At 48.9% G+C, this 22,984-nt stretch overlaps 1 protein-coding gene across 3 annotated transcripts in view; it reads left to right on the top strand.

Annotated features, from left to right (window-relative positions):
• The window catches only part of TANC2 (tetratricopeptide repeat, ankyrin repeat and coiled-coil containing 2), a 404,350-nt gene that overhangs the window by 339,942 nt on the left and 41,424 nt on the right, over positions 1–22,984 (top strand). For all 3 annotated transcript variants that reach the window (XM_039913595.1, XM_039913597.1, XM_039913596.1), the window contains 2 exons: positions 12,243–12,524; positions 17,355–17,488. In XM_039913595.1, coding sequence (XP_039769529.1) covers positions 12,243–12,524; positions 17,355–17,488 — 416 coding nt within the window. The remainder of the gene's footprint in view (positions 1–12,242; positions 12,525–17,354; positions 17,489–22,984) is intronic.

The raw sequence follows: 22,984 nt of genomic DNA, 5'->3' as shown, positions 1-22,984 counted from the left end.
TCTATGGTGGACTGACCCCTTGTCTTTTGTTCTTAAAGCCCCTTGTAGCAGGCTAACTCCTTCTGAACATCTCTGCACTCCTCTGTCTATCAGGGTCTTCTTTTTCGATCATGCTTATAAATTCATCTCCCTTTTAGAAAACTGCTGAAAGATTTTTTCATCCCGAGATTTTAGCTGGTAGTGGAAAGGCCATAGCTTCTTAATCCGTTTTGGCATCTTTCAGTGATGCGGTGGAATGTCGAAGTTCGACGAGGTCTTTGTTGGATCATTGATCTGAATGAGATACAATTTTCTCTGACATCTGCATTCTCCTTTCCTAGATTAAGTTGCCTCCCCAGATCAACAATTTCTTTGGTTATCTGTATAAAGGTTACTTCAGCACCTTGGAAATCGTTCACTAACCGGCCAGAGAATTCTTCCAAGACCCATTCATTATAGATGGCTTAATCCCAGCCCAGAGAGGGAGAGGAGAGTGATGAATTTACTAACCTGGAGCTCTTGACTGGAATGCCGGGGGAGATGGGACAAAAACATGGGTTAAAATATCAGACAAAAGAGGTCATACAAGGCATTCATTCATTCAATAGTATTTATTGAGCGCTTACTATGTGCAGAGCACTGTACTAAGCGCTTGGGATGAACAAGTCGGCAACAGATAGAGACAGTCCCTGCCGTTTGACGGGCTTACAGTCTAATCGGGGGAGACGGACAGACAAGAACAATGGCACTAAACAGCGTCAAGGGGAAGAACATCTCGTAAAAACAATGGCAACTAAATAGAATCAAGGCGATGTACAATTCATTAACAAAATAAACAAAATAAACAAAAGGCAGAAGTGTGGGGTGGTTGTAACATGGAATTGTTGTAATCTGAGGGTATGCCTGGAGAAAGATGGATCAAAGGAACTTAAGACAACTCATATATGCCTTGATGAAAGCAGTCTGGTTTGTTGCATCTTGGGCATGGCAACTCTTAAAGAAATCGAGACTTTGTTCAGGGAAATCTTTCAACCAGTGACCTTCCCCCCACCCCCCCCTTGAGGGAAATAGTCAAATCTAATGGGCAGACAGACAGGCAGACAGGATAGAGCATTAACCCAGTCTCATGGAGAACATGTTCCAAGCCCAGAAACGTAGCCTCGCCATCAACCCCTCTACAGCTTCCTTTGGATTAGCAGCCGTCAGCAGCTCTCAGCAGAAGATCCACAATGAGTGAAATCAGCAGGAACCGCTGGCCAGACTCAAGGAGGCTGTAGAGAAGACTCAGATTTAGGGAGGACTTTGGGATACATAGCTCAGGGGGACATCATTAGACTTCCTTTCCAACTCAGGTTTCCCCTCCTCCCCCTTGTAGTTTGGCGCTGTTCTGGGCATAATGGTCACAACAGCTACAATAATAATGTTTTCTGGTTATATATCCAATGCTTCTGCTGCTTTTCTATCCAAAGCATTCAGGAGGACCCCATCATCAGTGACCCAAATCCCTAGGTCATCTCCACAAACGGGGCTCTACCTGACAAACTGAAGAGCCAGTTTGGCAATCCTTCAAACGTCCCCCTTTTTTATCATATCCTTAAGAGACCTCTAAACTGCAAGTTCCTTGAAGGCAGGGAACATGCTACCAACTCTGTTATGTTGAACTTTCCCAGGCATTTAGTACAGTGCTCTGCACACAGCACACACTCAATAAATACCATTGATTGATTGATTGATACCAAATCTTTTAGGTGGCAGAGAACATTTAAGACTTTCCCATTCTTTTGTTCTTTTCCCAAGCCAGGAGGGCATCAGGGCCGCTCCTGGAGTCGAGACAGCTTGGCAGCAGGGAAGGAGTTAAAAGGTTGAGCATTCCCTGGTAGAAACTTCAAATCATGCCTGGTCATGAACCAACCTGGAGGCCCCAAGGGGAAGTAGTCCACAGTGATTCTGCCCTAACTGTACAGACTCAACCACCTTGCTGTCATAAGCCACCATGAAAATGACAAGATGCCAAACATCTCTTTAGCTAGCTAATGAGTCAGATCATGTAAGGACCATTAGCAAAATGGGCAGAATCCTTGAACCTTTTGAAACCTGGCGAACACAAGTTTAGATTGTCAGTGGGTTGGACAGGAGTCAGACTTCCTCTTTAGTTTACACAGTGCTTGAAAAATAAGATAACCCTTGCCTGCCTGTGTTGGTTCATTGACTAAGCTCGTCTCGTTGGTTACTAAGGCCTGGCCCCCTATCCTGTCAACACATCTGGGCCTTTCTGGGCGGGAAATTGGCTAATTACAGAAAGTACGTAGAAAAGGAAGTGTTGGAGAAGGAAAATTATTTATTTATAATGGGATTTTACTGTGTAGGATTGGGTGGACTATTAGAACTCAACCCCAGTGTAGGGAGGGTTATGATCCCAAGAGGCGGAATCCAGAACAGCCCCAACCAGAGCAAAACATTTTGTCAGTCGACTGTGAGCCCCACGTGAGACAGGATCTGTGTCCCATCTGCTTATATTATATCTATCCCAGTGCTTAGTATAGTGCATGGTACATCATGACCACTTAATACCACAGTTGTTATTCTTATTATCATCATCATCATGATTTTATGGCCCCATGTGAGACAGGATCTGTGTCCGATCTGCTTATATTGTATCTATCCCAGTGCTTAGTATAGTGCATGGCACATCATGACCACTTAATACTACAATTATTATTCTTATTATCATCATCATCATGATTTTATGGCTTGTTGTGGGATGGGGTGTCACCTGTGCCTTGGTACTAAAATCACATCTCCTCCAAAAGGTCTTCCCCAAACCCTCATCTTCCCTACTCCCTCTCCCGTCTACATCACATATGCATGTGAATCTGTACCCTTTTAGCACTTATGTATATACCCATAATTTATTTTAATGTCTCTCTCCCCCTCTAGAGTGTAAGCTCCTTGTGGTCAGGGAATTTGCCTACTCTGTTGAATTGTACTCGCCTAAGGACTTAGCACAGTGCTCTACACACAGTAAATGCTCAGTAAATGCCACTGATTGATCGATTGGTTTTCCGTCACCCACAAATTTCTGTCAGAAAGACGTAAACTTACTTGGAAGTAGTCATGGAATTCAAGGGCACAAAACACAAACCTCTGAGTATCAAGTAATCCTAGATGATCTAATAGTAGTATTTGTGGTATTTGGTAAGCACTTACTCCGTGTCGAGCACTATACTAAACCCTGGGGTAGATACAAGATAATCAGGTCCCACGTGGGACTCACAGTCTAAGTAGAAGAGAGAATAGGTATTGAATCCCCGTGTTTTTTGCAGATGAGGGAAGTGAGAGACAGAAAAATTGTGACAAAATTCAGGGACTTGTCCAAGGTCAAACAGCAGCAAGTGGTGGAGCCAGGATTACCACCCAGGTCCTCTCACTCCCAGGCCCATGCTCTTTCCACTAGGCCACTTTGCTGCTCTGGATAAAGAAGCAGTATTGAGTTCCTTCGCCCAGAGTTCATCAGCCAAAATTTTGTTGACAGATGAACCTGCAGGAAAGAAAACAGAGGATTTACCCATCAAGTATATAGAAAAATCCCATTTTAACAGAATGAATTAGGTTTATTTTTTGCATAGCCCCTAAGCCCTTTGATACCCAATCCCCGACCTCCACAGCACGTATGTAGTTCTTCCCACTGCATGTGATTTATTTTCGTCTTCGTCTCCCTGACTAGGTTGTAAGATCCTCGTGGGCAGGGAGCATGTCTAGTAACTCTGCTAGATCATTTCAGAAGGGCCTTGAAAATCGGGAAAGTGGTAGACTGCCAGATGTAAAGGGAGAGAAAGATGTCAAGGTGGCGGTGCTCTTGGGCTCAGGTGAGCGGGGACCCCGGCATCCAGTATGAATGGAGCGGCCTCGGGAGAAACAGGCGGTTGCTTACCCGAGAGACGAGATTTCAGTCCGATGGAATTAGACTGGATTGCACAAAGTCAATTAATTGTAATCTGCTTCCTTATTCCACCCAAGAATCAGGAAGAGCTACAAAGGTAACTCCCAAGTGGCATTATTGGGCAAATTATCTTTAATAGCGTTACAATGAAGAGTTAACTAAATGACCATAGGGAATAAGGATTGGGGGAGAGATTATTAAAGTGACGTACTTGTTAGTCTCTTCTCCTGTTTCCTGTTCCATTGTTTCCTCCTCCAGTGAGAGGATGTTGAAAGTAGAACCCTCTTCATGATTCTCTTGCTTCTCGAGGGGGGTGGGAAAAATTAGAGCGGCAACAATGAGAAGCCCCGTCCCCTGAATGTAAGCCAGGAAACGTTTCCCACAGGAAAATCTGTGTTGGGGAAGTAGCCGAGTTCAGCAGCAGCAGAGAGGAGTTCAAGGCAATGCCTTGCACCCTGCTGAGGCTGAAAACAGAAAAGTTCCTGGCTCTAGGCAAATCAGGTGCCTCTTAGAGGTAGAACAGAGTCCCTACCTGCTCTGTGTGTGTCTGTGCACTCACACGCCTCTCCCTCCCCCCTCCCCTCCTTCCCCGTGTCTCCCCCACCTTCCTGAAAACGTAAAGTTCAGTGTGAGGTTTCTGAAGTCCACCAGCTCCTGTTGGGTCCGGAAGAGGGTCAGAAATATAGTCAGTCGGGGTAAGATTAGCGTTATTTGTTGCCCAAATTGATAAATAAAAGGGTAAAGAGGCCTGGCTCCATCCTACAAACAATGGCTCTTTTGAGCGGCTTTTGTCAGCTGTTTCAAAACTGTTAGGGCTACTGTAGTCCTCTGTCCTTTTCAGGGGGAGGGCGGTGATAGGGAAAACCGCTGTTTGTCAAGACCCCTGCTGTATGGAAAACTTCCTTCCAGCAGTAGACAAAAAAATCCAAATGCTAAGATAGTTCAGAAAACGGTGCCGATTTTAATCTGATAGCCTCCTGCTCAAGCCGTCGCACAGTTCCGGGGTCACAGACTCCTGTCATTTGACTAGAGGGGAAGAGTTCTCCAAGGTAGGTGGACCCATGGCCTCACTTCTGAATCTAGACTGGAAGCGCCTTCTAATAATATTAATAATAATAATTGTGGTATTTGTTAAGCACTTACTATGTGTCAGGCACTGTCCTAAGTGCCAGGGTAGATACAAGCAAATTAGGTTGGGCACAGTTCTTGCTCCATTTGGGGCTCACAGTCTTAATCCCCATTTTACAGATGAGGGAACTGAGGCATAGAGAAGTGAAGTGACTTGCCCAAAGTCACCCAGCAGACAAGCGGAGGAGCCAGAATTAGAACCCAGGCCCTTCCGATATCAAGGCCCATGCTATATCCATTAGGCCAAGCTGCTTCTCCCTTTTGGGCAGTTAATCACATTTACCAAGTCTCCTATAGTGTTGTTTCCCAAGTGCTTAGTACAGTACTCTGCACCCAGTAAATGCTCGCTCAGTCAGTACCATTGATTGCTTATTTATTGCCCCAGCCCAACACCACAAGGACACTCATTCTCAGATGTTCTATTGCTCTCTGGGGCAAAGATGCCGAAACTGGTGGCATCCGAGAGGCGTGAGCTCCCGGGCTTGGGAGTCAGAGGTCGTGGGTTCTAATCCCGGCTCCGCCGCTTGTCAGCTGTGTGACTTGGTCAAGTCACTTAACTTCTGTGTGCCTCAGTTACCTCATCTGTAAAATGGGGCTTAAGACTGTGTGCCCCACGTGGGACAACCTGATCACTTTGTATCTTCCCCAGCACTTAGAACAGTGCTTTGCACATAGTAAGCACTTAGCAAATGCTGTCATTATTATTATTATGAGTTGGCGAGAGCACCAGACCCATGAGTCTCTAATATGCAGGGGCTCACAACTCCAAAGCAGCAGGAGGGAGAAGCAGCGTGGCTTAGTGGATAGAACATGCGCCTAGAAGTCAGAAGGACCTGGGTTCTAATCCCGGCTCTTTCACTTGTCTGCTGGATGACTTGGTCAAGTCACTTAACATTTCTTTGCCTCAGTGACCTCATCTGTAAAATGGAAAGTAAGACTGTCAGCCCCATGTGGGACATGGACTGTGACTAACCTGATTAGGTTCTATCTCTTCTAAGGCTTAGTACAGTGCCTGGCACATAGTAAGCACTTAACAAATGCCATCATTATTAGGGTTAGGGTTAGGGTTGGCATGTGTCTCTTCCAACGCTTAGTACTCTGCCTGGCACATAGTAACCACATGGCCTGGGAGTTGGAAGGTCATGGGTTCTAATCCCATCTCTGCCACTTGTCCGCTGGGTGACCTTGAGCAAGTTACTTCACTTCTCTGTGCCTCGGGTAGTTAGATTGAGACGTCGAGCCTCCCGTGTGACAGGGACTGTATCCAACCCAATTTGTTTTTATCCATCCCAGGGCTTAGAACAGTGCCTGGCACATAGTAAGTACTTAACAAATACCATGATCATTATTATTATTAGCAAATAACTTTAAAAAAAAAAGAGAGAGCCTCTGGGCTGCTCTGAGTGGCATTACTGGCTCATTAGCATCTGTAATAGTTTCCTATGGGTGCTGAATGGGACTCCTCCTGGAAGTTCCAGGTGGGCCCTCTGGGGCTTGCAGAGTAGCCCAGCAACTTGGCCGAAGCCAAATGGAACATATTCATTCGATAGTATTTACTGAGCGCTTACTATGTGCAGAGCACGGTACTAAGTGCTTGGAATGTACAGTTCGGCAACAGATAGAGACAATCCCTGCCCAATGCCGGGCTCACAGTCTAAACGACAGAGGCGAGGGGTCAGCCGTGGACGTGACCTTCTATCCCCACAATGGCTCCCCAGAACTGGGGTGTCCGCCATAAAATAGCAATTTTGGTACTTATTAAGTGCTTACTAGGTACCGAGCACTGTAAGCCCTGGGCAGATACAGGATCATCAGGTTGGACATAGTCCCTGCCCCGCAGGGCTTCACAGTCTAAGTAAGAGGGAGTAGGATTTAATCCCCATTTTACAGATGAAGGAACCGAGGCGCTGAGAAGTTGTGACTTGCCCAGGGTCCTAAAGCACATAGGTGGCAGAGCCAGGATTAGAACCCAGGTCCTCTGACTCCTAGGCCTGGGCTCTTTCCGCTAGGCCACACTGCTTCCCATTCTTAGGAACTCAGAGTCACCAGTAGCATTTTTTAACTCATCCTATTCCTTAGCCTAAATCATCTCCCCTTTTCTGTCTTCCCCTTTTCGGGACTTTAAGTGTCCACCTTCCCCACTAGACTTTAAGCTCCTTGAGGGAGGGTGCTCTCAGTTATACTTACAGTTGTACTCTTCCAATCTCTTAGTACGAAGCGCTCTGTGCCCAGTAGGTGCTTAATAAATACTATCGAGTGAGTTAGTGACTAGTCAGCTGGAAAATGTAAGTAAAACCTTTTCCTCTCAAGTCAGAGGTAACCGTGCTTACCCAAATATCCCAGGAAACTTCTTGGGGTGCCGGGCCCTGAGCTCTGACCTACCACATGGGCATTGCTAAGAGGACTGTCAGCTCACTGTGGGCGGGGAGCTTGTCCACCAACTCTGGTGTATTATACCTTCCCAAGTGCTCGGAGAAGCAACGTGGCCTAGTAGATAGAGGTGAGCCTCGGAGTCAGAAGGACTGGGTTCTAATCCCAGCTCCGCCTCTCATCTGCTGTGTGACCTTGGGCTAGTCACTTCACTTCTCTGAGCCTCAGTTACCTCATCTGTAACATGGGGATTAAGATGGTGGGCCCCATGTGGGCCATGGGCTGCGACCACCCTGATTAGTTTGTATCTACCCCAGTTTTTGTACAGCAACTGGCTCAGAGTAAGGGTTTAACAAATACCATTAAGAAAAAAAGTGCTTAGTACAGTGCTGTGCACACAGTAAGCACTCACTAAATGCCATTGTTCGAACTCTGCTCTCTTCAGACATCTGGGATCCCTTCGCTGGAAGGAGCCAGCTATAACACTGCAGGCTTGGGCCCAGCCTGGGAAGGGATCATAAAAAAGAAAAATGAAAGACGTTTGGGCAGTATTAAAGAAGGGAGCCTTCGGCTATCCAAGAGAAGATACAGGCCAACAGTGAACAGTTAGACTAGAAAGGAAAACGGAATCTAGTAGTTAACATTTAAGGGCTTTTGTGTGTGAGGTTTTATGGGAAACAAATTAGGCTTTCTCTTTCCCCTTGTGGAACATAGCATGCGGAACCACGGTCACTGTCGGGGTACATAAGAAGAAGGCCCAAATTGTCTTTCGCTCTGAGGAATAACTTTGCTTTCAGATTGGGGGTTACAGTAATTGGGGAAGTATGTGGGGAAAAACAACGCTGCTTTTATTTGCACCAGAGCCTGGCTGGGCTCCACAAATCCTTTGTTCTGCCAGCCCTGTGACTTGCTTCTTTAAAAATATTTGCGCCGTTTCCATGAATAAATGTTTCTTCCCAAATCTGAGCTGCCTTGTTCCTGCAGCTGTTTGCGTTTGTATTTCAGCAGGCAGGTTGGTTAGCCCTAATGCCCGAAAATACGCTTAACCCTCTGAAGGGAGGCAGCTTTTCTTAGTAAGCGTGGCTAAGAGGTAGAAGCTTTTTGGTTTTATGAATGGCTTCAGAGTTCTTTTGCAACCATTCCATTTCCAAGGGCAATTCGCTGCAGGGATAGCTGGGCTTCATTTTGTTGGTCTGTGGACACACCCTCCCCAGGAGCTGCTGTGTCTGGATTTCCCTCCCGCCTGACTAGATCAGGTCCTTGCTCCTGGGGCTCTGCTTCTCTTAAAGGAACAGATCTTAAAAGACTCTGCCTTCCAGAAGCCCAGGCCCAGAGCAAAGCAGCCTCCCAGCTGGGTCATCACTGCCCCGGCCTGCCAGCTGTTGTCTGGGGTGACAGCTTCTTAGAATAAAGGGAAGCTGTTCTCTCCAAAGACCCTCCCCTCAAATGTCCTTTCCCTGTTCCCTTCTGGTTTGGGGAAACCACCAGGTGGGTTTTGGTGGGGGGTGCCAAAGATGGACCCCCTGAGAGGGTAGATCACCCCGGAAGACCCTAGGCATATCCCCAGGTTCCTTCCTTCCTCAGCTACCTCCTGGGCTTGGTGTCTTGATTAGAATTTGGGGCAGGTGAAAGTCGGGGGTTCGTTCCCCCCATTGGTCTAACCAAGGCTGGCAGGGCAGCCCCCCAGAGCCCGGAGCCGGCAGGCTAGAGGACCCTCTGGGTGACCCTTGCCCATGAGAACCCCCTCCCCAGTGTGGCACTGGAGCCTCTGATGGGGGGCGGCAGCTGTGGCACCGTTTGTTGTTGGGTGCTCATTTGACACCTGCTCCGTTCATGCCTTATAGGCCTGCAGTGAATTTCTAGAACCTTTTTAAAAGACCTGACAGAATGTCAAAACCTCTTCAGTAGAAGAATCAAATACAACAGACGGTTTGAGGCCGTACAAGAAGAGGTCAGCCGAATCCCCAAACTAAGACTTGACCTTGGGGAATGTACTCGTTCCACGATCTAATAGTTTATTCCTTAAGTTAATGAAAGCCTCTTGGTGTGAAGTATGGGGAGTGAATAGACAGAGGTGTTGTGAGTGATGATGATTCAGTAGGGTGATGAGCAAAGTTCAGCTCTGGAAAGAGGCCAGAACTGCCATCTTGTTCCTTTCAAAGGAAAAAAATTGTCTGCTGAACTGGATAAGGAGGTTTTGATTTTGGCAAATAGTAAGCACTTAACGAGTACCATAACTATTAGTAGTAGTAGTAGTATTACAGATGAGGTAACATAGGTCCGGAGAAGTGAAGTGACTTGCCCAAGGTCACACAACAGACAAGTGGCAGAGCCCAGATTAGATCCCAGGTCCTCTGACTTCCGACACCGGGCTATTTCCACTAGATCATGCTGCTTCTCACTAGGCCACACCGCTTCTCTCAACTCTCTTAGCAACTACTCATCACAAGTCAACACTTCAGCATCAAGTGCATTGTTTACAGTGAGCTTGCAGTAAATACCCTTGATATATCACCATCCTCACCCTGGTCCATTAATGTGTATCGAAGCACCCATTGGGTTGGCGGCCCCACGTGTTACAAAACTGAGAAGATGTAATAATAATTGCAATATTTGTTAAGTGGATACCCCACTTCATCCTAAAGCCCTCCAGATTTCTCATTCCTCTGACACCGTTTTGGGAGCATCCTACCCACTGCTCCCTAAATCCCTGGACCCCCGCTTGCTGCCACTGCACCACGACTGAAGCCCAGGGACCTCGCGGAAGGCAGAGAGGTGATCAGAAACTAGCCTGCCATTCCCCTTCTTGAGCCCGGTTGCAGCCGGGTGGCCCTCAAGAACTAGGCTAGTCTATGTCTCTTTCATGTTTTTAGATCGATCATTTTAATTACTCGCCAGAATTTGTATTCAGCACCTGTGCTGTTTATGTTCACTCGCAGGACTAAAAGCTCCCAGGCAATTGGAAGCATCCTTGAAATTGATGTGTGCTTGCTGCTGCTTTTTCCAAACAGGCAGTCAGCTAAGGAATCCACAGTCGGCTATATAAGGGATTATCGTAAAAACCGTGAGGTTCGCTTTGCCCTCTACCTTTTAAATAAAAAGTAGAGCAGGTGATAGAATGAAGGATTACAGTCCTGATTTCAACATCGACCTGTATAGCAAGCTTTACCTTCTCTCAAAATCAATCAGTGGTGTTTACTGAGCGCTCACTACATGTAGAGCACTGTTCTAAGCACTTGGGAGAGTACAGTACAAGAGAATAAGCAGACACGTTCCCTGCCCATATGCTTAACTTAAGTTTCATCCTGCCTCATACCTCCCCAGAGCCCCAGGAGTGGAGCCTGCTCAATCTGGGGCTTCCTGCGTTGGCATAGCAGTCTCCCGGAAGAAGAGAAAAGACCTTCCCAGAAGCCTCTATGAACTGCTCTAACGCCAGCCAAGTTTGCGGGCCAGCAGTGACGTAAAAGGGCTGCAGCAGCTGCTTTCAAATTTGAAAACGGCACCACCGGCAGTGAAGATGAACCAGTGTGGGAGAGAATGGCCAGAAAGGCTAGTGGGGAACCGTTAGCCTTAGCCACTCCATGCACACCCAAGGATCTCTGAACCTCAGGGTACAGAGTGTATGTTGTCGATGAAAACCTTAGATTTTACCCGGCTAGACTGTTGTTTCTTAGTTTAATGTTGTTTTTGAGAGATATTTCCATTTAGTATGCAGCATGTTTATTATAAAACAGACTTGCCAAAGACCACTTTCCTGATTCCATAAGAATTTATAACTTGACTGGTAGGAAAGAATGTTGATGTAGGGATACTGAATCAGAAGAAAATTAACTAGTAAAATTAATTTGGGAGTCAGTAAGTTTGCTTCTCAGCAAGGCTGAAAATCTCTGAGGGATGATTATCGTACCCAAACCATCCATTTAGAGTTGACAGACACGTTCAAGTTAACACTAAATAAGCAGCCGGTTGGGTGGAATTTGTGAGAGGCTAGCTGTAAAATGTCTGTGTCTATCTCTTCTGGTTTTCATTGAGGTTGATCAAACATTTTTATATTATTGTCCTCTTTTCATTATTTTATTCATGATCATCGGCCACAAATCTGAAAACAAAAGAGGTCTAGTTCATGTCATCCAGATGGTGTTTTTCAATTAATCAATCTCATTTATTGATTAACTGTAGAGAAGCAGCTTGGTGTAGTGGATGCAGCCCAGGCCTGGGAGTCGGAAGATCACGGGTTCTGATCCTAGCTCAGCCATTTGTCTGCTGTGTGACCTTTAGCAAGTCACTTCACTTCTCTGTGCCTCACCTCATCTGTAAAATGAGGCTTGAGACCATGAGCCCCATGTGGGACAGGGACTGTGTTCAATCTAATTTGCCTGTATCTACCTCAGTACTTAGTACAGTGCCTGGCACATAGTACATGCTTAACAAATACCATAATAATAATAATTATTATTATTTCTTGAGCATTTACTGTATGCAGGGCACTGTACTAAGCACTGGGGAGAATACTACAAAGATTTGATAGACATGTTCCCTGCCCACAAGGGGCTTTCAGTCTAAAGATGTTTGTCCGGAAGAGGGATCAGAGGAACCTTTGGAGCAATTCCCATCTCCATCATTTCCTAGGCTGCAGCAGGCAGAATTCTCACACTTTGGCTACTCGACGAGAGTCTAAAAATGTCATTTGGAAACTTCCTGAGCAAACCCATTACACAAGCGTAAACTTGAACGAGGGTACCACCAGAGGCCCCCCCCATTTTCTGCCCCATAGGATGTTCCCTGTTCGCCCTAAGTGATCTTGTCCCGTGATTCTCCCTTGCAGTTCGATTCGCCCCGTACCGGCCTCCGGACATCTCCCTGAAGCCTCTGCTCTTCGAAGTGCCCAGCATCACCACCGAGTCCGTGTTTGTGGGCCGCGACTGGGTGTTCCACGAGATAGACGCCCAGCTGCAGAGCACCAACGCCAGCGTGAACCAAGGGGTGGTGATCGTGGGCAACATCGGCTTCGGCAAAACCGCTATCGTCTCCAGGCTGGTGGCCCTCAGCTGCCACGGCACGCGGATGAGACAGATCGCTTCCGACAGTCCTCATGCCTCCCCAAAACGTAAGTACCTCTGGCCCACTGTGGCTGCTTTCACCTCGTCGGCACCTCCAGGGGTCTGGTACCTTTTCTTTCGATTCCATGCGGTCTAGAGCCTAGATCAGTTCCATTTGTCTAGAACGTCCACGTGTGACCTCACTTGTGTCTCAGTGTGAGACGCTGCTGCCGCTGGTTATATAGACTGGACACATGAATGTGGTTGAAAAGGCCCAAGCGTTTATGATGGTACCGGGGGTTCTTGGCTTTAAATCCTGTCTGAAAGAGCACTCACAGTCACTTTTGGAGTGCATGATCGATCGCTGATCCCTAAAACCCTCCATTTCTTCCATCTTTTAACACAGATATTCATTCAGTCGTATTTATTGAGCACTTTTGGGAACCTTTATTTGCTCAGTGCTCCCTGAGTCCCTGCATCCTTATTGCTACCACCACCCTTCAACCAAACACCGGATGTCTACCCAGAGTTGAAGGGATCATTGGGCACTAGCCTGTGCCCCCCTCCGGGGCTGGCTCCAGGAAGTTTGCATAGAAAAGCCTTCCTCCCGCTCCCACATCTCCTCAGGTTCATATGTCTCTCCCGGAATTTCTCTCCTAGCCCCTTCCTCGGGCACAGGCCAAGAGCTGAGATGTCAAGAATGTTTAACGGTTTCTTAATTCAGTAACGATGCAAACAATTACAAATAAGAAGTAACTGTAGTATTTGTTAAGTGTTTATTATGTGCCAAGCACTGTACTAAGTGCTGGGATTGATTCATGATAATAGGGTTGGAAACAGTCCGTGTCCCACATAAGGCTGACAGTCCTAATCTCCATTTTGCAGATAAGGTAACTGAGGCACAGAGAAGTGAAGTGACTTGCCCAAGGTCACACAACAGACAAGTGGTGGAGCAGGGAATAGAACCCAGGTCCTCTGAGTACCAGGCCCATGCTCTTTCCACTAGGCCACGGTGCTTCTCCGATTCCAGTTCAAACCACTTTTCTCTCTATCTAATACTGTTCTCCACCCGCCCCCATCTCAGGATCCTGTGTACTTCCCTGCAGGTGTCCCACGCTCTCCTTTCTCTAGTCCTACTCCCTCTTCTCTCGGGGCATCCCAGGTTCCAGACCACTCTAAATCTTTTGGAAGCAGAGTCTCTTAATGAGTCCTTTCTCCCCGCCCAGGGACAGGAGCCTCACTCCTCTAGAACCCTAACTGTGGACCCCAAACCTCCAGGGTATACTAATCCTAATCTGGGAGTCTCTCCAGTCCCTGTCTGTGCCTTATGTCCATCCAGAGTCCACAGCATGAGCCCTCCATGTGTTCTGCTCTCCTGGGCACATGGCTCACCGCCTCCTCAGGATGGCGGATGGTCTTCCTTCCCCCACAATCCAGCCCCCCTACTTCCTCCCCAGTCCTTTTCTCTGCTCGACTAGGTATTTACACTTCCCTCGGGGCAGGGCACCGCCACCGCGGAGTGACTCGCCTGGCTTCCTCTTCCCCTTGCTGAGGGAGGGGGCCGGCCAGACCGGTCATGACGGTGCTTTCTCTGCCAGCTGCAAAAATGGGCATTTTGTCATTTGGAGAATAACTGCCACAGCACTTGCCTGCCGCAGCCTCGATGCATAGCCTCAGAACGAACACGACAGTGCCGCTTGGCCCACTCCTCTGCGGATGGTCCCTGCTCACCAGCCCCATCTGCCTGCCTCTGCCGCCTCCCGGCTACTGACGTCAGAGTAGCTGCGCCTCAGCCTGTGTGGCGGGGTGCCCTGGAGGGATTTCTCCTGCCTCTCTCCTCTGAGCAGCTGCCATCCTTCAGCTCGAATCCATGCTCCTCACAGCCCGGCCTGCCGGACTGGAGCAGGCATGAGTTGGGGGACAGGCACGGGGTATTGAGCCCCAAAGTGTGGCTGGCTAGTAGCCCCCCACCTCAGGGACACCCCAGCTGTCTTTCTGCCCTAAATTCCCAGAATGGAAAACTGGTTCCTGTTACTTGCATGTGGGAAAAGAAAATGCTGGAGAGGCATGAGGGGCAAGAGAAGAAATCAAAATTTCATTTTTGGTTTAGGTTCAGAATCATCTGAAAACAGGGGCTGAACTCTCCGACCCCTCAAGTTCTCTGTCTTTGAGAGCTATAGAAGGGAAAAGCGGGTGGTGCCCTGCTATGACGTATACTCATTCTGTCTCTCTCAAATGTGTTTTCTCAAGGTCAGAGAGAAATAAAATAACCCTTTTAGCCACCGTGGGCATCGATCAATCAATCAGTCATATTTCTTGAGTGCTAACTATGTGCAGAGCACTATACTAAGTGTTTGGAAGAGTGCAGTACATCAGATTTAGCAGACACGTTCCCTGCCCATAACGAGCTTTCAGTCTGAAGGGGATGCATGCACGAGGGAGAGGGCAGCTGCTTAATAGAGACCATGGCTCAGGAAGCGAAGAACTCCAGGGAGTGAACTGAGATAGTCCCTGAACTCTCAAGTGGGCAGGGTGGGAGCGTCCAGAGGGCCTATCTGTCATTAGGGAGAGGCCCGAGGGGCCGCTTTGCAGAACCAAGATGCGTTGTGTCAGGTGCTGCTAGAAGCAGTGCACTTTCTAGGGCCTGGGCACCCACAATGCCACCTTCCTTATCGGCAGACCCAAGAGGTTGGCCAGACTAGTGTTCCTGAAGGAACGCAGAGCCTCGCAGCCACTCTGACGTATCCGGGCTTTCAGGCCACAGATAACCAAATGAGGGCCCAGGAGGGGACACCCAGCCCAGAACAAAAGGACAAAAGGAGATTTCTTCTTCCCAGAAGAACGGCCAAGAGCCCCTCCCTCGGGTCCCCATGTCTGCGAGAGGCTTGATGGAAATAGCAAGGGAGCAGCCACACGAGACTCCTGCTCCAAAGATTCCGGCTTTCCTGTGGGAACTGCCCTAGCCCATGTCACCAGCCCAATGGGCTGGCTGGGGCCGGGTTCCACGGTCCCTGCCGTCTGCCTTCCCGCCAGGCTTGGAGAGAGTCCCTCTGAGCTGGAAACGAGAGGAGCTGGGGGAACGTCATCCCTCCCCTCCATCGGGACATCACAAACACCCGGCCGATTTTGGACCGACTTCCAGTCTCTCCACATGGTTCCGGAGAGGCGGCCCACTGGAGGCAGATGGGCCGAGGGAACTCGTCAAGCTGACCTGGCTTCAGCATTTGCCTGCCGTTGGGGGGTTAATGAAGTAATTGCTATTTTTGACATCTTAACAGCTACACTCTGACGCCTGCCAGCTGACTGTCTTTGTAATGCCATTGAGCCCCTTCAGAGCGGGCGAGAAGGTGTCAATGCTGAGACAGAAGCCCCCTCTTTTTCTGTGTGGTATTTGTTACACACTTATTATGCGCCGCGCACCGTACTATGTGCTGGGGTAGATACAAGATAATCAGGTTGGACACAGTCCAACAGCTCCTTCAATGTCTTCTCTGAAATAGCTCATTCAAATGTCTCCCCAAAACCCAGCGGGCATTAGCGCTGGCCTTGGCCAACGCACGAGGCCAGGACTGTTCCGGGCAGGGGAGACGCGGGAGGGGGGCTCCGCTCCTGCTGCCCCTGTTACTGCTGCTTCTGGTGGTTCCACCCAACGAGAGAGGGAGGGAGAGAGGGAGTTCTCCAACCTGGAGGAGCAGAAACCCCAGCGAGAGCCGGAAAAGTCTGTAGAGGAGAGACGGGCCTAAAACAGGCCAACAGTCGGCCCCGCCTAGGGCCGGACAAGGCTCCGGCCCACTGCTGTCCCCAGAGACCACTCTGGCTTAGGGCTGAGCTTTCTGCTGCTGCTTCTACTCCTCATTTTTTCCAGCCCCTTGGCAGCACCATCTAGCAGGAAGCCCAGCTCGGCTGAAGGGATAATCCTGCAGGGTCTGGGGCAGGCCACTTCTACCTCAGCTCCGGCCTCTTCCACAGAGATCAGAGCTGGTGAGAAAAAAGAAAGTTACTGAAATACTGCATTGCTCCTTCTCCCCAGGGCAACCACAGCCTGGCTGTGCCTGCTTCTGTGCACCCGCCCCCTCCCTGTCATCTCTCTGGGGTGGCAGAGCAGACAGACAGAGGAGAGGGAAGCTGCCGGTGCAGGCTCCAGGCTGTCATCTTTCTTTCCCGCCTACACTCTCCCCCAGCTCCCACCCGCCCCACCCGCCTCGCTCCGTCCTCCCCCCGGCCCCCACGCACACCTAACAAAAAGCGTTCCGGAGAACATATCGTGAAGTACCCGAGACGTAAATGTGACGACACACAGAATCCGCCGGTTAAGGGATGTGAGTCAATGGTGGAGATGTATACATGAGCCCAAGATGCGGTCTTTCCCCTCTGACCTCTAGGCAGAAGCCCCCGTCAGGTGCTTGGTGGGTTTTGCATTTTTCAGCCTCTGCTGTGGTAGCAAGAGGAGAGGGGAGGGTTAAAGCTACCACTACTAGAAATGATGCTGGCAGAGCTCACTGCCTTGTCATCTCTGCAGCACGATGTTTCTTCCCCTCTCCCCTCTTGCTGGATTCCCAGAAGGCCCCACTCTTCCCAGCCCGACCTCAGAGAGATTGAAATACCCAGGCAGGAGCCGGGATGGGACCCCAAGAGGAAACGGCCAGCCCAGGTGGCCAAAGCCAAATAAGAGTTGGAAGAGATCGGGCCGGTCTTCCCGCCAGCCGCCAACCTCTCTGCCCCAGCCATCTACCAAAAAATTACCACAGATTCTTAGGCCATCTTCGCCTGCAGTCCGTAGTCAGAAGACTGGGCATACGGACTCGTTTTAGAAACCCTTGACGGAGGCAGAATCGATCCGTCTCCATTTTGACAGAACAGTTGCCGTTGTACAGTAACTTCCGATCATTTTGATCCAGATGTAGATTCCAGCCGGGACCCCTCTCTCACGCAACCGCCTTCGGCCCATTCGTCCGTCACCAGCGGGAGCTGCCCCGGAACCCCGGAAATGCGACGGCGCCAAGAGGAGGCCATGCGGAGACTTGCCTCACAGGTACTGGGGGGCTGTCCCAGAATCCTTTGCTGTTGGGGTCTGCCTTCTCTAGCACCTGTGGGGTCTAGGAATAAATATAGTGTGGTGCTGAGGAACAGGAAAATCTCCCAGAAAAGGATTTTCTGATTCTCCCTCAATTCTCTATATGTAACAACAATAATGTAATAATAATGTTGGTATTTGTTAAGCACTTACTATGTGCCAAGCCCTGTTCTAAGCACTGGGGGAGATAGAAGGTGATCAGGTTGTCCCACGTGGGACTCACAGTCTCAATTCCCATTTGATGGATGAGGTAACTGAGGCACAGAGAAATTAAGTGACTTGCCCAAAGTCACACAGCTGACAAGTGGCGAAGCCGGGATTAGAACCCATGACCTCTGACTCCCAAGCCTGGGCTCTTTCCACTGAGCCACGCTGCTTCTCTATGTGTTTGTTTAGGAGGTCTACAATAATAATAATGTGGCTCGTAAGTGCTAACTCTGTGCTAGGCACTGCATTAAGCACTAGGGGTGAATACAAGCAGATCAGGTTGGACACAGTCCCAGTCCCACATGGGGCTCACAGTCTCGATCCCCATTTTATAGATGAGGTAACTGAGGCACAGAGAAGTGAACTGACTTGCCCAGCAGACAAGTGGAAGAGCTGGGATTAGAACTCATGACCTTCCGACTCCCAGGCCCGTGCTCTACCCACTACGCCATGCTGCTTCTCACTAAGCTAACACCGATAATAACATTTGCAACAGTAATAATAAATTATGGGATTTATTAAGGACTTACTGTGTCCTAACCCTTGGGGTCGACTCAAGGTAGTCAGATTGGACCTAGTCATGCTTTTTCCCATTTTACTGATGAGGAAACTGGGGCACAAAAAGCTAAAATGGCTAGCTTACAGTCCCCCAGCAAACTGGTGGCAGAGCTGAGTTGGGAACCTAGTCTCCTGACGGCTCGGCTCGGCGTCGCTTGCACCAGCCCCTTAAGGTACCGCTGCCTGTTAATTAGCTGCCAGGGGCGATTCTGTGAGTCATTCGTAATTCTTGGAGGTTGCAGAGTTGTTAAAGGAAGGAGTTCATTCCTCTCCTTTGTTGCGTTCACTGCTCTGTGGATTCCGGGTCCAGTGGTCAGCGTTCAGGGTGGGGAGAGCATCCGAGCAGACGGCTGGGGGCGGCGCAAAGTCGTTGAGTGGGAGATGAAGTGGGAGAGAGTGAGTTTTGGCACCAGCTGCCTGCTGTTCATTTTTGTTCGCGCCTAACTGCTAATTCTGAAAGCCTCCAATTAAAACAAGCGAATCCAATGTGCAGTAAACAGAGGGCCCTGTGTCGATTCCAGCGCGAGGCCGGGGCCGAGGAAACACCGCCAGAGCACGCCTGCCGATGCCGTGGCCGTGACCGAAGAGGCTGCGTCGGGCAGAGGCCTCTTGGCTTCCAAAACCAGGCCGGCTAGGCGTGGTCACCCCTTTGCCCCGACTATTGTGGGACGATTCAAACGGGGTCATTTATGGCCTTCACGTTGGAACGGAGCCCAGCTGCTCAGCAGTGAGCCAGGGGTGCCGTTCTCAGAACGTGGGACCTGGGAGAATGGTGGGGACAGGGCGGAACTGCTCTTGGAGGTTGGTTTTGGGGGCTGCTTCACACACTGGCTTCCAGCCCGAGCTCTGCAGTAGGGGCTCCGCTTCTGCTTCTTTTAACAACAGCCCTGCCTCCTTCCTCCCAAAAATGCTCTCCTCCCTTTCCTTACATCTCCTCCCACCAGTGACCTATTTGCAAGCCAGTGAGCTGCACGGAGGGGTAAGCCTGTTAGAATATAAGCTCCTTGGAGGGAGGGAATAGTTCCCTTCTCTGATTTGTGCTTCCCAAACAGTGGACACTTAGCAAATCCCATTACTGGCCAGGACAACGGCAGTGAGAGTCTGGGAACAGAGCCCCCTGGGATTCCCTGCCGCACCATCGCGGGGTTGCGTATCCGAGCCAGAACTAGTCGCCCGGCTCTGGCTCTGCAGCCCAGCCTTGGACAGGACAGGGGCCGGAGCCCTTGCAAGTCAGCTGCTCTTCTGGCTAGACAGGCTGGACTTCCTCATGGTTCAGTGCACATTTGAAAGGCGTCTTCGCCTGCCGCTCCAAGTTCTTAGAATCCCCTGGTGTTTGCCAATTGCCTATCACAGGCCTCCAGCTACTAGGTCTGGTTCTTCTACCTGGAGAACAGCAGCAGGTTTTAGTCACAGCCCGTGTGGTCTCACCTACTGGGTAATGGCATTTTCGCCTCCCACTAGCTTGCCTCTGACAGTTGAAAGGGCAATTCCAATTGGGTGGTCCTCCTGGAAGGGCAACTGAAAGGAACCCAGGAATCAGGAGTTAATGCCTCATTCCATGTCCTTGAAGCCCCAGCACCTCCCCTAGGATACCCTGTGTCTTTCAAGAAGCTGGGGATTGAGCAACCCAGTGACAGATCATTCCATTTCAAACACCTAAACATGAAGAATTGCCCAGATTGGAAAATCCGCCTCAAAAATCGAAGTTCAGCCAGTTACAAGATCAGTCACTGAATAAGCACATCAGTCCCCCTTCTCCTCTTTTTCCTTCTCCTCCTTCTCCAAATCCTGCCGGATTTGGGCTTAGAGACAAGTCCAGGGCTAGGGTTTGGGCTGAGGTATGAGTGAGGCAGAGGATTTGGGAGTTGGTTTCAGTGGTTCTTGGCATGCAGGTAATTTGACATTCCACGACTGGATGTTTCCATTCTTGTTTGCCCGATGTTTGAACTTTGACAGTTTGTTTTGCTATCAGTCGAGGTCTAGAAATACCCGGCAGCCTTGCTGAGTTTGGAATCCACTGTGACCTCATGGTCCAGCTCCAATTTGGCAAAGGAGATCGGGAGACTAGAGGAGAGGAGTGACCAAGAACTTATTTCAACTCATATTGGACAGTCTTGACGGAGAACAAAAATTACAACTTAAAACTCATTGCTCCACTTAGAGGAAGAAAAGGAATGAAGATTCTCTTCCTTTTTTTTAATGGTATTTGTTAAATGCTTACTAGGTGCCAGGCACTGTACTACTTGTTCGGGTATGTACAAATTAATTCATTCAGTCATATTTATTGAGTGTTTAGAGGAGATCACTGTAGTAAGCGCTTAGGAGAGTACAATACAACAATAAACAGGCAATAATCAGGTTGGACACAGTCCATGTCCCACATGGGGCTCACAGTCTTAATCCCCATTTTACAGATGAGGTCACTGAGGCACAGAGAAGTTAAGTGACTTGCCCTAGGTCATATGGCAGACAAGTGGTGGAACCAGCTTTAGAACCCAGGTCCATCTGACTTCCAGGCCTGTGCTCTATCCACGAGGCCACCCTGCTGCTTCTGCCGAAGTCTTGCTCCTTCTTGCATATTGAATAATGAATAAATATCCAGAAGGCAGCCCTCTTCAGGGGAGGAGATGGGAATGATTTTGCTGCTCTAGAAAGCTCTACTTTCTTTTGACAGAGAAAATTAGCCAAGAGTTGATCACCTGCTTAGCTTATAGACTGGGGAGCTCATCCTTCAGAAATACACTGATTAAAGAAGAAAGCTAATTCAAAGGAAAGCCCTCAAACCCCAGAGATTCAACCCACTGACCATGAATAACTATGGAAGAAAAAGATCTCCCGCAGGCGTTCCCAAGATTCCAGTCCAGCCCCTGGAGTCGAAGGGGAGAGTGACTTGAGTTTATCAGTGCTACTGATACGAGGCTATCACCCATAGAGCTAGAATTTAAAAAGGCAACAGGGACAGTTACATCGGATTTGGGTTCTGAGACTTATTTTTATAATGGTATTTGTTAAGCGCCTACTATATGCCAGGCACTGACTGTATTAAGCGTTGGGATAGATCCAAAGTAATCAGATTGGACACAGTCCACATCTCACATGGGGCTCACAGCTTTAATCCCCATATTACCGATGAGGCAACTGAGGCAGAGAGAAGTGAAGTGATTTGCCCAGGGTCACATGGCAGACAAGTGGCAGAGCCAGGATTAGAACCCAGGTCCTCTGACTCTCAGGCCCACCAGGCTACATATGCTGCTTTTCAAACATTTTGTTGAGAATGTTTGCCTATTTAGGGAAAACCAAGCTCAAAACTAATTAAGAATCAATTCATGAGAAATGTCATTTGTGCACTCAGGATGGCTATGGGACCATCCCATTCAGATCTCTGAATCACTGCGATCCTGGGCGCCTTGAGGGGTGACAGGAATCCTGGGGTGGACAGTGAGCCTGAAATGGTGAGATGGAGCCAACCTTCCTTTTGCAGCCCTCGGCCCAGCCCCCGTCCTGCTGTGACCCTGATAACAGTAGTGATGACTGGAGTATGTGTTAGACCATGTGCCTAGGACAGTGCTAAGCACTGGAGTAGTTAGAAGATAATCAAATAGGACACAATCCCTGCCAATCACAATCAAAGAGGAGATATGAAATCCCCATTTTACAGACTAGGAAACTGTGTCCCAGAGAGTGAAATGTCTTGCCCAAGATCACAGAGTGGACAAGTGATGGAGTTGGAACTAGAACCCAGGACTAGCCCTAGAGATCAGGCAGGCTAGCAGGTTTATTTTGTTTGTTTTGGTTTTAATTTTATGGTATTTGGTAATCACTTACTCTGTGTCAAAGACTGTTCTGAGTGCTGGGTAAGTACAAGTTAATTAGTTTGGACACAGATCCTGTCCCTCATGGGGCTCCCAGTCTAAGTAAGAAGGAGAACAGGTATGGAATCTCCATTTTACAGTTGAGGAAACTGAGGCACAGAGAAGCGAGGTGACGTGCCCAAGGTCACACGGCAGACAAGTGGCAAAGCCAGCTTTAGAACCCAGGTCATCTGAATCCCAGGCCCATGCTCGTGTTCACTAGGCCAGACTGCTTCTCTTGGCAGTGGAGGGAGGAAGCAGGGCAGAGCCGACAGCAGCCCCAAGTAGCGGCCACCAATCGGAGGGACTTTCAGGCTATCCTGGAAGCCTGCCTGATCACAGTGGACCAGTGACTAGTCTGCACCGGCTCAACATGACTCTCTTAACTCTTGCCGTGCTGATGCCCGACAGAAGATCACGACACAGAGCTATTCCTGCTTTCGTGACGTGGAGAGACTCGTGGTTGAGATTTCAGTAACTGGAAAATCCCATTGTCAAGCCTGGCTATCGAAACTTTGGAGCCCAGATGGAGAAATAGAATAATGAGTGAGTGAGTAGATAATTTTCAGTTCATTTATTGAGGCAAATCTCATCCCAAGCTAATAATATCCAAGTTGAAAGTAATAAATTGTTCAAAATGACAATTATCAAATCGAAATATTTATTCTCACCCATCAGCTCTGGAATTGATGCAGTCGTAGACTTAAATTGGGTGGCTGGATGGATCGTCTCCAAGACGGAACTTGGGAGTCGCCATTTATACTCATTGTTTTGGCTTTTAAAATATCTGGATCGTAAACGTAGGCATCACGTCTAGTGAAGTACGGGTGGTTTGACT

Source organism: Ornithorhynchus anatinus, chromosome 11 (assembly GCF_004115215.2).
Source record: "Ornithorhynchus anatinus isolate Pmale09 chromosome 11, mOrnAna1.pri.v4, whole genome shotgun sequence".
Lineage (NCBI taxonomy): Eukaryota > Metazoa > Chordata > Mammalia > Monotremata > Ornithorhynchidae > Ornithorhynchus > Ornithorhynchus anatinus.
This window is presented reverse-complemented; position numbering and strand designations above follow the sequence as displayed.